Raw genomic sequence first — 15,555 nt, forward strand, 5'->3', positions numbered from 1 at the left:
AAAGGAGGAGCTTTGTCACAGGCCTGTGAGAAGTGTAGAGAGGCTCTGGGACAGCCCAGGGACAGCCTTCCACTCCCCATGGCCTTTGCCTGCTGTCTCATGGGTTTGTAGCTTTTGCAGGGGAAGGCACGGAGCCCATGTGTGCTTCCAGATGAGGCTCCTGGGTTTGGAGTGACCTGAACTCTAACAACCATCAGAGAAATCTCCCAGCACTTTGTATTGGCTCAGGATTTATAATTTGTAAATTTGGAGTGTACTAGCTGCACTCCAAAGAGCATTTCTTCTCTGGGAAGGAGAGTCCCATCTGTCTTGTCACCATCTTTCTCTCTGAGACCTGCTAAAGAGCACTTCTGGGGCTCTCACAGGAATGTTTCACATCCAGCAAAACTGCTGCATGCAAGGAAACTTTCTGGGGCTGGGGGAGACACAGCCAGTATGTCAATAAAGGGACTCAATACTGTGTCTGGAGGTGAAACAACAACTGAGGGCAGGGAGGAGACCAGCTATATTAGAGGGAAAGACAATTTGAAGCCATGAGAGACCAGCATGCTCTGTACAGGCCACAGGTATCTCCATACACAGTGCAGGCATCAACCTATTGGAAGCAGCACAGAGGGAGATTCTGCCTTGGTAGGAAATGACTCTCAGGTTATTCTTGACTATCTTAAAGACAACTATGAACGCAGGCTGCAGAACTTATCACATGTTTTTTCTTGCTGTGAGACTCTGTGAGAAGCACCAACTGGTCGATCGCCTGCTCTAGGACTCTGTGCGATAGCTCCGATGGCTGTCCCCAATCAGTTGTGTCTTCTCTGTTACATTAATCGGCTGAAGTGTGATAGGAGTTTCTCCYTCTAAATTGGAGAGGAGGACAAAAATTACTTTAAGAACTGTTCACTTGCTACCAAATTCAGATTTCTTGTTAGCACCACTACATTTCATTCACTGTTCTGGTTACAGCTTTAACTTGGTTTCACAGACAGCTGTGTGGGTTACAGCAAGGTGGCACTGCACACACCGAGTCTAGAAATAATGTTCTCACATAATGGCAGATTTCTGGGTGGCTGTTGCTGCTGCTGTTRAACTGGACATTTGCTGTGCCTGGTGCTTTGCAGAGCTTGCTGGCCAAAGGTTCCTGCATGTTCTAATAGCAAGTGCTTGTTCCTACAAATGTCTGGATATAATGAGCACTGTTGTGAGTCAGCAAGCWCTAAGCTTGACAGTTTTGTGAGAATGGGACAGAAATGAGTCTTGAGGAAGGCAGAGTTATCACTAAAGAAAGAKGAGAGTTACAAGGAAAAAATGTGTGAACAGTAATAGTAATACACTTGAGAGGGGGGAAATCACATATATCCTGAAAGTCAGCTAGTTAAATAAAACTGTTAAATTGAATTTGAAGTGTAATGTAATATATATGCAATAGGACTCTGGGAATTACTACTTTAATGAGTTTAGAACTACTAAAATCTCATATTATCACTATATAAATCCTTACTGCTGTGTACTTTCTCACTCCATGCAATTTTGTGTTTGCTTTCCCAATATATCTATAAAAAAAAATCATTTGTTGTAGAACGAAGGAAATTAGAAGTGAATCCTTCACAGCCTTGACAGGTACTGTGTTCCATCTGATAAAGAACAAGGTTTGGTTGCCCTTCTCCTGGGCCTCTTTCCAATCCACAAGTTTTTTKGAGGGAGGGAGTTACTCGAGTCTCAGACCCTGAATTATACAGGTTCAGCCATCTTAGGGAAGTGCTTCATATGAAAAACTCTGTACTATCTGTATCTTGATACTAACACAGCCTTCACAGTAACTGAACACAAATTATGACTTTTTTGCCAAATGACCAAGTGTTCAGGAAAAAAATCTCATCTGACATTCCCTCCTGTTTACATGACAGTTGATGGGATGAATCATGGGCAAAAGATGTAATGTACAGGGGTAACTTAACCCAGAGYAGGAATATAATTGCATGCCATACGGCTTCCCCTCAGTGGGGGTAGAACAACTTTTACTCTGTCAAGGTGAAAGGCAAGAATGATTAAATGCCAAGCAGCTTCTCTGTATGGGCAATTCCATATTTAGACACAAGGTCAAAGACAGACGTGTTTCATAACGTTTGAAARTATATGAGTAATTAATGCTTTGAGCTCAGCTCAGGCTCGTATTATTTTGGCAGTTCCAATCCATTTTTAAGTCGCTGTGTGTTTTCTAGATTTCTGAGCAGCACTCCCTCCCACCCTCTGCTGCCTCCAAGTTGTTCATTTTCTGGAGGATTGTTGATAGAGGGCAGAGATTAGCAGTTCATTTTGCTGTGATACCCAGGTGTGCAACAGGAGAACAGGACCCACTGCAAATCTGTTGCGTTGCCTCCAGCTGATCTGCAGATAGCTCTGAGCTGATACACTCACCAAGCATTTTGCTGCTTGCACCCTTCAAAGATTCATGATGGGTTTTTTAACAGAACAAGGACCCATGGCATAATAAACTGTACAAATATAGTCTGTTAATGGCAAGCTGCAGAATGGAGGTGAGGCAGAATTCACAGTTTAAACTGTTATCTATAGATAGTTCCTGCTCACTGTTCGCCTACATTTGTATCATATGGAGTGTGGAGGAGACAATGAAGCGATAAAAACTTATTGCTTCTGAGTTGGGAAWGTATTTTGCTACTCAGGTTCTTTTATTCTTTTTCTTTCTTTTCTCCCCCAGAATTCATTTTCTGTAAAATAAAAGTTGGTCTAGAAATGTCTTGCTTTGTTCTTAGGATGATAACCCAACAGGAGAGAACAGACCTGCCAAACTGCTTTGAGTGCATCATTACAGCCTGAAGTACAAAGGCAATCCAATTTCCAATGCCACCTCCTCCGGGAACACAAAAGTTAACAAAAATTTTGCCATCAACTTCAGTGAAAGAAAAATCTGTCAACCTGCCCCATGTGTGTGGGAAAGTGATGAAGARCTGCACGTGTCTGTGCTGCAGACAAGCGAGTGATACTTCCCTCTGCCAGSGTATTTTGACAGGCTACCGTAACATCACAGCACGATACCACAAATTACCTTGTTTTGCACCTTGGTAATATCATGTTTGATCTGAAACACTTAAAAATGTCATGTTTAAAACATAAAAATGTAAGATTTAATTTTTGGTCTTCTGCTCTACATTAGGTCAGACTGGTTCAAATCAGTATTTGTAGGTAGAAATCGTCATAAGCTAAGTGTATGTGCCAGGGCTTGCAAACCCCCAATTTCTTTTAGTTCTGATGGTCGTGTTACCCCTGGAAGTACATGCTGCAAAATGAGGCTCTCAAGGGAGACATTGAACTAGCTGAGCACTAGAACTAGTCAAATTTATTTGACTAAAACCTTCTTCTAGAGGAATATAAATTACCCTAGAAATTTTCTCTTTCTAGAGAAATAGCATTTCAACAGAATTGAAGCCTTTGGCATGACTGTGTTGATTTCAGTGACAATCACTTTGCTCTTACATTTAGGGAATGGATGACTGAATCTTTGGCCACACATCTTTTTCTTTTTCACCAATAATTATGTTTGATGGTACATTGGTTTGAGCAATGAAATCACCTGTGTAAAACTTAATTTTGTTAATGAGAAATGTGAGGAATAAAAAATTATTATAGTCGTGTCAATAGTTGAAGTCTAAATCTTGACTCTTTTGAGCAGTTCAGCCAGCACCAGGCATCTCCCACAGAGCACAATTGCTAAGGACTCACTCTCACAGGTTTTTAGCAACAGGAATTGTGATGCTTTATTAAAGCTGCATTCCTCAGAAAAGCAATGACTGATTTAAAAAACCTGGATAGTTTTAAGTGTGGCCTTAGCTTGAGAATATACATTTTGACTTTAGCAAAAAGTTCTGGTTAGCAATAATGTAGATGCTGGGGACAGCAGGAAACAAAGAAATTAATTACTGGCTAGAATGCTCMGTCTTGCTCAGAGGGCATGCAAAGAATTTGGATCCTAATAGAATCTCCTCTTCCAAAATGAAATCTGCTGTATGAGATTACAATTTGTTTCTGAATTACATACAGGAGCATTTCCATTATTTACCTAAAGGARGGCATCTGCTTTCATTTCTATGGCTCAATATTCAAAAATGCACAATCTTTGGTATTCTAAAAGTCAGCTGTGTCTTTCTGGCTAGCATGCCTCAAGTTGTTCCCTTGACAAGGGAAGAAGAGAGGGAGGAAGCACACTTTGATCTGGTTGTCATTMTTTTTTTATTTTTTTTCTAAATGTATAGTCTGTTTTSCTTTCAGATGCAGAAAAGATGCTTATATTACCCTTTGTCATAAAGCTTTTTGTTTTATTCCTCATACGTTGCTCTCTTTTAAAATAAAGATAATTCCACTTTACTGAAATTTGCTRGTTTTGATCAGGAGGAAAATGTAGTAAGACTGAAGAGGATGGCTGGAAAGGTATAAAGATGTAGTTTCCTTCAGACACTACCTTTATATTTAATATTGTCTTCCAAATACTTATAACATGAAATTCCACATTATGTTAATTTTTTAGGCTGGTACTTTGCTAAACATTTTATTTTATCTTTTAAAATTGGTCTCAGTGGGACTCAGTGGGAATAAAGGGATGTCAAGGGGGCCTAAAATTAAAGAATACCAACAGGTCCTTCTGGTACCTGTGCCAGAAGGAGGGAGCAATTATTTTTCTGCCACTGGGGAATTTTGTGCTGGATTTTGAGAAAGAATTAAAATTTAAAAGAAACCAAATTWAAAAAAAAAAGGGCAGAAATTAAACATTCTGATTCTTCAAAGTTCCATCCTTCTACTTCAGGCTTGGCTTTGGTATCATAGACCCATAAAGAGCAAGATCCATCTTGGATTTGCACTTTTCAGGTGCCTAATGTCATAGAGTTTATTAGATTTGTCTCAAATAAGGTATTGTGGTAATAAAGTTTCACTAACAGTTTTTATTGCCTTTGCAGAGACTGATCAAGTATGACCAATTTTTAAGCTGACAGTACTTACCTTGATATGCCTCTAGGCAAAAGAAATTTAAAAACACCACCACACGTTGGCATAACAGTTATAAAAATAGCATTTGTTTCAACTACTACAAGTGTTTTGTTACATATTTATGGCAGGGTAAATTTGTGTGAAAAGTTGGGGGGGAAAAGTTTCTTACAGCTAAGGGAACATGACATTTGCAATCTGGCAGTGCTATTTTAAGCATAATAAACATAAGAATATAACAGCATAAGATGTTCCACAACAATGGAAGAGAAAAACAGTAAGGTGACTTCTTAGRTCCTTCCTCATAAAAAGCCATATTCTTAATCATAGTTCATATAAATTTGCAACTGAAAAGTGTCTCTGTCTTTCCCTGGTACCTTGTGTTCTTATTGCTGGAGATTAAGGGTCATTGCATCTCTCACCCTGTATGTACCTAACCAGTTTGAGATGTTTCTACTTTTCCTGAAGATGAAGGAAAAATTGCCCCTCTTTGACAGATTAGGACAGAGCCCTTTGTTCAAAGCATRTATCCCACATTGATGCCAAATTAGGAGATTGCCAGCACCATCCCTTGACATAGCCAAAACCTGAATGTGCAGCTGGGGGAATGCAGCAAAGCCAAAGAAAGAGGGTGACCTGCTGCAAAGGTGACCTTCCTGCTGCCACAGGCTCATGTTTCTGGCTCCTGAGTTCCCTGTTCCTCTTGCTCCTAAGTTAGCACTTGCCTACCCCAGCGCGAAGCACACCAGTAATGGAATTAAATGGGTCAGGAACTATACACATTTTTGAGAGGATTAGTTTACACCTGGATTTTATCCAAGGCCCTTTATCCAAGGTAGCAGAATTGCTACTGCCAGTGCAGAAGAGAGTGAGCAGCTTGGGGGCTGGATGGGAGAGGGGCACGACCATGGTAGCTCCCATGAAAACTCTCTGGTTACTGCACAACCCCACTGTTGGAAACTTTGCATCTTTTCTTGAGTGGGTACAATATCCACCACAAGCAGGGATAAATTTTATGTAAGTGAAGTCCGAATGACAGCTTATTCAGGCCAATCAGATGTGACAAGTACCAGTCCAGCAGAGCCTAATGTATGAATATAGGATCCAGAATGTGAAGGAATGGGTATGGGGTCTACAGGGTAAACATTTTCTTTTAAAATAAGCCCTAAGACTTTCATTGTTTAAGTGTCTCGTAAGAGATACAGGAGATATTTACTTGTAAGTACCATAAGTTTGGGTTTGCATTAATAAATAACTTGGGAAGTTTACTGGGTCATAGTCTTAGCTAGAGTGAATTGGCACATCTCCACTGAAGTCTGGAAGCAGCCTCAGCATTGTGAGCAGAACATCTGGATTACAGGCTTTAAAGGTTGTTTTGAACAGCTTTGCCACACGGTAAGCCCCTACAATACACACCTCTTTCCATGTCGATCTTAATTTGCTCTTCCAAATCTTCTGGGGACATACAGAACTCCTGCTGTTCCGCCTCCGGTGCCTTCGGTTTACACTTTCCACAGCAGCAGTTGAAGCAGCAGCAAAGGCAGCAGCAGAGGTAGCAGCCCGTCAGCAAACCACAGACTACAAACAGGCCCTGGGTTAAACACAGTGGGATGAAAATCCTTTCAGGAGTGACCTTCCTCAAGCTTGTGGCTGTCTCTTACAGCTGAAGGCAGACTGTCAGAGGAACTCTGGTTCCTAAGTGCTTGGCACTCTGAGGAGTCCACCTGCTGTCCCAGTGTCTGAACAAGGGCCAGATCTTCCAAAGCCCTCCTCACCCATWAGCTTCTACTTGTGACTCAGAACCGTGTCCACAAGGAAGACACCAACCAAGAGATCCCCACATGCTCAACATTTGAATATCTGTTCTTCGGCCGATGGCCCTCAGAAAAACCCTCTAGGCAGTGTGCAAAACCCTACCCACCTTAAAATGACTCATTTCCATCTTTAAAATGACTCATTTGCCCAAGATCATTTTTGCAAACTCTTATTTACTGGTAAACATAACAATGCTGAGAGAAAAAGAAGCAAAGACCCAGATGCATCCCACATAACTTTGGGCACTGAGCTAAGGCATCCAGTTTAGGACTGTAACTCCTGTGGACTCCCTACACAGTCAAAGAGAAGTGAAAAGCCTTCCCAGAGGGAGATCCAATCATAAGAGCATTTGAATTGCCCATTGTAGGTGTCTCTGTCTCGCTATTAGCCTGTGCAGGACCACACAGGTGGCATATCCTAAATTAGTCTTCAGACTGGGTTTAGGTATAGTCCCCTAGACTGGGGACTCAGGTAACAAGAGGTTCTCATTTTTGTTGCCTCTTRTCCCCATGGCACAAAGCACAGGGGCTTCAGGAGAGACAACACAATTGCCTGGGGCCAAGACCAGAGATCTCAGTCAGAGTCAAGAGCCAGAAAATTTAAATTTACAGAGCTTTCTTCCTTCAGACCAAGTCAGTGCCTGGGTTCACAGCACAGCTCCACAGGTGTTTAGGTGTTGGCTGCATCACAGCAATGGGACCTGTAGGAGGTGAGCCTTTAGGCTGTCATTGCCAGTCTGTGCTCCATGGGGATGTGACAGCAGTCTGGCTCCTGACCCAGGGTAGATCCAGGACTAGATGGAGATGTTTGTGACACAGAAGAAAACTCCATGGACATCTCTTCATGTATATAGTGGTATAAGAGCAAAGGAAAACCAGTGACATTCCTGGAAAGCAAATCAAAGCTGRTATGTAGAARTAAATGGAAAKAGGGTAGATTTAGATTAGATATTAGGAAGAAATTCTTCATTATGAGGGACATGAGGCACTGRAACAKGTTGTCCTGAGATGTGGGTGTCTCATCCCTGSAGGTATTCAAGACCAGGTTGAATCAGTCTATGAGCAATCTGGTCTAGTGGGAGGTCTCTGCACSTGGTAGAGGGGTTGGAACTGGATAACYTTTAAGGTCCCTTCCAAACCAAACCATTCTATGATTCTATGCATGTGTAGGTAAAAGAAGCAGAGCTTTGTGGCCACCCAATATATATGTGTTGGATGTACAGCCAGATTTTAGCATTATAGCTATACAGTCTGTCCTTGTYTGTTATATTSATAWGACAACATGCTGCTGAGGAAGAAARTAAGCACAAATGTCAGAATATTGTCAAACTTAGACAATGGAACTATGCAAATAACATTATTATGTATGCATGTCTGAGCTAACATAAGTAGGGACTGACTGGAGAATCTTTGAAGGTAATAAGACTATTTATATGCCTAATATCAATATAGGCATGTATCTAGAGTGAGCAAGGTTGTTTTAAATGAAGAGGACTCTGACTTTTTGTCTAAAAATGCTTTCCTTCTAATGGACACCTGAAATGGTGCCATAACCCCTAAAATAAGTTATCTGACTGTTTATCATTTATGCCATTATGGAGAATAAATCACCACAGTGCATAGACTGAAAAAAAAAACAAAAAACCACCTACAGGTAAAAGTGCATAGAGGGAAAAACACATTGAGTTTATTCATGATACCATTAATGTTTCAACATTTCTTGTGCTTATGTTATCATAGTTGGCAAATCAAGAATCAGTTTATTGATGTGATCAATGAACTGTCTTCATAATAGAAGGTGAATTGGTTTTTGCTAAAAGAATTAAACCAACAACCCCTATGCTGGCCAGTAGTGAAGTAGTTCAAGTTCCCATTACCCATATCTGTATGTTCCAAGTTCTGTATGCCTGCTAAAAAGTCTGGCAGTCTGAATAAGACAAGTAATTTTAATTTTGCATTTTTCTTTAATTTGAGTTTCCTTACTGCTAATGATAAAACTCCTCGCAGTTGTCAGATTTTCTCAGTATGAGCATGCTGGGAAAAGGAATGTTGCAGTTGAAGAGGAAGATAACAAGCAAAGATTGTGGTCCCTACTGTCCTCCACCACAATGGAGGAATTAGGAGTCCAAAGGTCATCTGCAGATGATGCCTCCAATTCAAATAGCATTATGATCACCAATATAAAAATTTCAAACTGATTTGTGCATGAGTTAAAAAGAAATGAGAAATAGTGAGCTCAGCTTGCAAAAAAACCCTGAAACAACCCACTTGGTAGCCTCTTTATACTTTGGGAATGGCAACATTTTGGGTTAGGGGAGAGATAAAGAGACCACCTGTGACAATTCTTAATTGAGTCTATAAACTTATTTTGGATTTTTTTGCTTAAAATTCTTGAAAACAAGGAAGCAGTGATTAGATTACTTTGCTCTTCAGCATGTTTTGTCTCACCTYGGGGATACAGCCTGCTTGAAGCAATCCTCATATTTCTCCTTTACCTGTTAGGGATTTACTAGCTTCTCTCTGTACTCCCCACTGCTCTCTTTATGAGTCAAAGCCACAGTGCTTATTTCTGTACCTGATTTTATGACCCCAGAGGATTTTATAGTCCATAAAATCTCCCTTAAAGATCAATAAGTAAAGGAAAAATAAAAGCTAAAAAAAAAAAAAAGAAGCAGTGAAGAAAACCTTTTTTGCCAAAACTGTTAAAATAGTCAACACTGTTGCTTTCTCAGGGCTAAGGCCACAAAGAGGCAGAAGAGAGGGTGGACAACAAAGACAAGGCCCAAAGATAGGCACTGTCTATCAGGATATATGAATGATCTATCAGGAGTCAGCTACAGCAGCTGCAAGCAGGCAGCCTCCAGCTGGCCTCTGAGGGGGCAACTGCACCTTTGCAAGTTTAAATTAAACACCGCCTGTTCTACATTTGAGCAGCTTCTGCCTCATCCTGATTCCGAATACACATTATAGCTTCTCAGACCCTCAAAGTGCCCAACTGAGTTCCCAGCTTAAAAGGRRAATGTGGGGCACTGCAGCACTGGCCTGTTCCTTGCTGAACAGAGAAATCTGTGTTCTGCAGTTCTCAGATAAAAAAAAAAAAACTGTCATAGCATGCTTGCTTCAAACAGTACAGATCACCTTCCTATGTATTCCAGCACAGCCCAGCACAGTGCTTTCCTTTGGCTGGAAATAGGTGGGGACTGCAGGGATTTTGCACACTTGCAATTCTGTTTGTTGCAAATACATATGCATTTGTAACATTTCAGTATTTGCAGAAACACTTGAATATGATAAATGCAAACAATGTGATAAGGGAACACATGAACCCAACTCCTTCATGACTAGAATAGCCCATTATGTGTTTTCCCTTGAGCAATATGCAGGGTTTTGATGTATTATTCTCTTCCTTTCCTACTCTCTTCCTCCATTCCACTCTTCTGAATTTTTCTTCGAGTTCCTTTCTCTCACTCCTTCACCAGGGCACATATATGATGCCATGATCACAGTGTTATGTATTATTATTGCTTACTTACGTTGTGTGCTATATATAGCAAAAAAGACAGCTAAATTTGTACAGTAATAATTTATTAATTGGTTGTCACATAAATGGAGCTTCCTGTTTTTGACTAATGAGTCATTTTTATGTGGTCATTGCAGAAAAGAACGTCAAAATTAACGTGGAGCACTAGATTCATATCTAATTAATGTCTGAAAGTGTTACAAAACATGTACTGTAATTATAAACTAGGTCAAAAAAAAGGAGRAAACTTTCTGTAGTAGCAGTAGTCTGAGCTTAGATTACATATTGCCACTGTCGTTTTCCAGATTATATTGTTTTATTAGGTTTTTAATTTAGAGTCAGATCCTACTGTTTCTCAAACCTGTAGAGAGACCATGTTTTTCAGGGACTCCTTGTGTATGTAATTGTCAGGTGTGCATTGTAACATTTGATTTCCAAAAGGAAATAACAGCTTACCTTTGCCCACCAGCTTGAGAGCATGAAGTAGGTGTTAACATTTTCCTCACCAAACTGTTCYGCCACATAGAGCCCTAAGGATCCATACTTGTCATATATGTTTTTCTTGGACTGATCAGTCAGGATTGCATGAGCATTGTTGACCTCTTTAAATTTTTCTGCAGCCTCTGGATTGTCTGGATTCTTGTCAGGATGATATTTCAGAGCCATTTTTCTTATATGTGAGGAACAAATAAACAAAAAAAAAAAACCCAGAGGGAAAATAAGTCATCAGTATATGTGCATATATACAGACACAAAACACTAGCAAAAATATTTTAATAGAGTTATAATAATTGTGAACCATGTGTTCAGCCTTCTTTTTTCCAGCTCTGATGTACTCAGTGGAAGAAAAGTCATATAAAACAACCAAACATGAAAGTTTTGATAAAAGAGGTGTGCCTATTACACTGAGAATGAACTTTGTGTATTGATACCTAGTCAGCTACTGTGTTAAAGTAGACAGTGGTATATGCTTAAAGCACAGATTGCAGCATGATAATAAATTACAGGCATTTGTTGCATTATGATTGCCAACTCATTTGCATCATTTAGCAGTTTTTAGCAAAGATAAAGACTTTTTTAAAGGTTGTTTAAAAACATGCTGATCACACTGCTTATCCAAGCAACATTATTTTCTTTACAGCAAAGGAAAGTCTGTGTTAATTGTGTATCAATAGTAGCTATATTAAAATGTTGTAAACTGTGTCTGTGTTTGCAGAAGCCCAGACAGTGATGATGGAGAACAGAGTTAGAAGTTGCAATAGAAGAGAAATATCTTTTTGGAGCAAAAGGTGGAAAAGCATGATGAGTTAACCCCAGTTTCAAGTGCCTATCTTTGGGCCTAATTTTCCACTGCTGCCCTTCCAAGACAATCCTTAAGTCAMTGGAAGGAGATGGTCATAGAATMATAGAATGGTTATTTTCATAGGATCAAGAAATGTTTAGGGTTGGAAGGAATCTTAAAGATCATCTAGATCTGGCTYCCCATCATGGGTATGGACAATTTTCACTAGACCAGGTTGCTCAAAGCCCCATCCAGCTTGGCCTTGAAGACTTCCAGGGATGGGGCATCCGCAACTTCCCTGAGCAAGCTGTTCCAGCGCCTCTTGACCCCCACAGTAAAGAATTTCTTTCTCATATCTAATCTAAACATACTCCTTTTTAGTTTAAAGCRTTGCCTCTTGCCCTATCACGTCATACCCTGGTAAAAAGTCCCTCTCCAGTTCTCTTGCAGAACCGTTTTAGGCACTGGAATGTGCTCTAAGATCTCCCCAGAGCCTTCTCTTCTCTAGGCTGAACAACCCCAACTCTCTCATCCTGCTTTCACAGGAGAGGTGCTTCACTCCTTTGATCATCCTTGTGTCCCTCCTCTGGACCTGTTCCATGTCCTTCTTGTTTGGGGTGCCCAGAGCTAAATGCAGTACTCCCTGTGTGGTGTGAGAGTGGAGCAGTGTCAGCTAGTTTGGGCTGCTTATGCTGGTGGGAAGCCTTTGCTAGAGCAAGGTTCAGTACTGCCTTTTCGTCCTAACTGTACTCAGCGCTGTGGCATTTGAGGACAGGTACAGCTTTGAAAGTGACAGTGTGTGACTCTTGGCTCACAGCACTGGAGAAGCACAGCATCGAGAAGAAAGGGTTTGCTTCCAGCCATGTTGAAGCACTGGTAGTGTCAGCTCACACACATTTGCAAAACAAGCACAGACAGAAGTATATCTTTTCAAAAATCACCACTCCCTGTGGAGAACTTGCAACAAGAATTCTACACGACTTTTATTTAATGACTAGTGCTGACCTCTAGTGGCATCAAAAGTGATTTAGTAGTGTTTAAGCTGATTCTATCACAGCCAAGCTATGTTGCATTTTTGTAAATATTCTCTCCGAATATTTTGAGAGCTAGCCATGACTGCTTGACCAAAGATAGTTTTGTGGTGTGAAGGCAGTGCGCCTACACTATCTCTAATGAATTTAACCTCAGAGTAGAGTCCTAGTAGATTTCCTTCTGAAGTCCTAGTACAGGTTGCTCCTCTAGTAAAAAGTAATTGCTTTGTTCCTGATAACAGTTCCTGCCTGGAAGATATTCTGCTAATATCAAGACTGATATGAGCCTGGGAACGGCCTCTGCCAACCACTGCTTCAATTCTGTTGAAGTCAAGTCACAGAATCATAGATCATAAATAACTCCTTAAACACGTCTCTAATTGCATGAATAGGTTTATGGTCAGTCATGTTCAATACACTGTRCATATTGTACCTCAAACATAAAGTTTTGGTCAGGTTAACATGTGCCCTAAACACAATAGAAAATTAAATATGAGAACTGGAAAAACAAGCTAAGTCTTGCATGACTAATGACATTATGTGCCATCCAAGTATTTAACTAAAATATGCAATCTATCCCTTTTCTTACCTGAAAACAAACCCCAGCAATTAGGAAGAGGAAAACAAAAAGGATAAGGATAACTTTCAAAAACCCATATGTGTTGTGTTTGCAGGCATTGGATGATTAATCTACAGCCTTTCCTTCTTTTTCCAGAGACCCAAGGACATCTTCTGTCTGACCCACATACCACACAATCTCATAAAAAATAAGGATTTGAACAAAATGTAGTTTTGAAAGGATGAAACATATTAGTTGCACCCTCACTTTATCTAGTATTGTTTTGGATTACTGACAGAATTGCTTTCAACCGTCAACAAAAGATAACCTATGTTCTTATTTTGATTTTCGGGCAACAGTTCTCACTAAAAAGAGTACATTACCAAAACAACCCTCTGGACACTGAAATGACTTATACYAATTGGAGATTTAGCAATGAGAAAGAGATCTAGATATTAGCAGCGCAATTCATATGAGTGAGACAAAGGACTYTCTTAGGTCCAACTAAAGAAACAGTAAAAGTAAGGACAAAAACTATGTGACATAACACGAAGTATCAGCTATATGGAAGCTTCCCTTTGAGTCCTTGGAAAACTGTCATTCCCAGTTATTTAATAACCAGGGTTCATTATGAGGAAAAGGAAGAAGACAAAAAAGTAGAGAGTGAAATGAACAAAAGAGTTTGTTGGCTACTTCCTATGCAAAAACTACGTATTTATGTCCATTCATATTTCTCTCATGGTGAATGGCCTTCACCTTCGGATCACTACCCACTGCAGAAAGCAAGCTTGGGAGAGAAAAGTGACAACAAACAGAGAAACACCTATCCCACAAGATGCATAAGGCATACATGGAAATGAAGTMAGTGAAATAAGCTCAAGATCTCTGTCAGTGGGAGGCTTAGGTTGAAAAGTGAGATCAGGCCAAATTCTGATACTGGGATGGGTCTGATGAGGGTGCTTTTGGATGAAGATAGCAATTATTTTGAAGATGGGAAAGTGTGTTCTATGGGATGAAATATAAGAGSACTATGAAATACCAGAGGATGTCAGCAGTATGTCATGTTTCCTTTAATAGCTCAGCTGGTAGAGCAGAGGACTGTAAGCTCTCCTGGCCATCCTTATTGCTGGTTCAACTCCAGCTTGAAGAATGTTCTTTTGGCTCTGGCCCACATCCTGCACTGGCTTTGCTGCCTTTTGGTCCTGCCCAGAGGGCTCCCCTACAAAGGGTTGTCCAGCCATGAGCTCAAGGTATTTTTCAGTGAATCTTTCRTAATGGAYGGTGGTCCTGAGACMTGGAAWTGTCCGCASTTRCCTCCAACAGGAGAGTGAGTGTATRGCAGTGTAAGAGTGAAGATCATTAGGGGAGGCTCAGGCTTTGGGTGAAGGGCATCCTGGGTCAGGACTGAGTACCTGGGAGAGGAGAGGACCTCAGGCAGCAATTGCATGGTGGGGAATTAGCTCAAGTGGTAGAGCGCTCRCTTAGCATGTGAGAGGTAGCGGGATCGATGCCYGCATTCTCCAATGCTTTTCATTCCTGCTTGCCTGGACAMAGGGCCCTTTGGCAGGGATCCACCTGGGGAGATTTATGGTGTGACCTGGATTTGCAGAGGAGGATGACATCCACGCCTGTATCAAGAGTATGATAGGCATTTTAACCAAAGAGTTGATGTTCTTCCTCTTTGCTTGACCCGTCTCAAATATTAAGCCCAGTGCAGAAAAGCATATCAATGAAATGGAACAACCTGAGTGGAAAGCCACCAAGAAGTTCAAGGAATTGATGGATTTCTCTTCAAGGATGGTCTGAGGAGTATGGGTGTGCCCAGTTGGCACAAAGAGAGGTTTGGAAGACTTGCACAGTGTTCCAGCACTCAGTTACAGAACGGAGGAATGGCTCTCATTTTGTTTTGTCTTCTGCTTGAGAGGAGGGCAGAAGAGAGCACAGTGAAAGGGAATCAAGGGAAAATGCAGAAGGATATGGATAAGCTCTGTGTGTCCATGAGGGAAGTCCACCTGTAGAAGATGACATCCAAGGAGCTTATGGAGCATTTGTGTGGTTTGCATGGCAGATGGGGTAAAGGGTTAAGTAAGGAGCTGAGGCTGTTTGAAGCAGGTTGTGGTAATAGAGGCATGATGGTGCAATGTGGCTTGGGAAAAGTGCTGTGTGAGTGTGTGCTGGGCGAGGTGCTGGCAATGTCCCCATGCTTCCTTCGATAGCTCAGCTGGTAGAGCGGAGGACTGTAGGCTCCCKTGCAYGGCCATCCTTAGGTCGCTGGTTCAACTCCGGCTCGAAGGAGTGATCTTTTGGCTCTGGGCCACATCCTGCACTGGCACTGCTGCCTTTGGTCCTGCCCAGGG

General features: G+C 41.0%; 1 protein-coding gene and 1 non-coding gene across 2 annotated transcripts in view; one reads left to right on the forward strand and one right to left on the reverse strand.

The window, feature by feature from the left end:
* Positions 1 to 759: 759 nt before the first annotated feature.
* The window catches only part of DNAJC5B (DnaJ heat shock protein family (Hsp40) member C5 beta), a 30,813-nt gene continuing 16,017 nt past the window's right edge, over positions 760 to 15,555 (reverse strand). Inside the window, exons 2-4 of the mRNA XM_057380314.1 lie at positions 10,783 to 10,996; positions 6,409 to 6,583; positions 760 to 854 (exon numbers count right to left, since the gene is read on the reverse strand). Coding sequence (XP_057236297.1) covers positions 760 to 854; positions 6,409 to 6,583; positions 10,783 to 10,996 — 484 coding nt within the window. The remainder of the gene's footprint in view (positions 855 to 6,408; positions 6,584 to 10,782; positions 10,997 to 15,555) is intronic.
* On the forward strand, positions 15,405 to 15,493 carry TRNAY-GUA (transfer RNA tyrosine (anticodon GUA)). The gene is given in 2 exon segments: positions 15,405 to 15,441; positions 15,458 to 15,493. It is a non-coding gene; the product is annotated as a tRNA-Tyr (tRNA).

Source organism: Malurus melanocephalus, unplaced genomic scaffold (genome assembly GCF_030028575.1).
Source record: "Malurus melanocephalus ecotype Western Australia unplaced genomic scaffold, MMel_1.1 scaffold_443, whole genome shotgun sequence".
In the NCBI taxonomy this organism is placed as follows: domain Eukaryota; kingdom Metazoa; phylum Chordata; class Aves; order Passeriformes; family Maluridae; genus Malurus; species Malurus melanocephalus.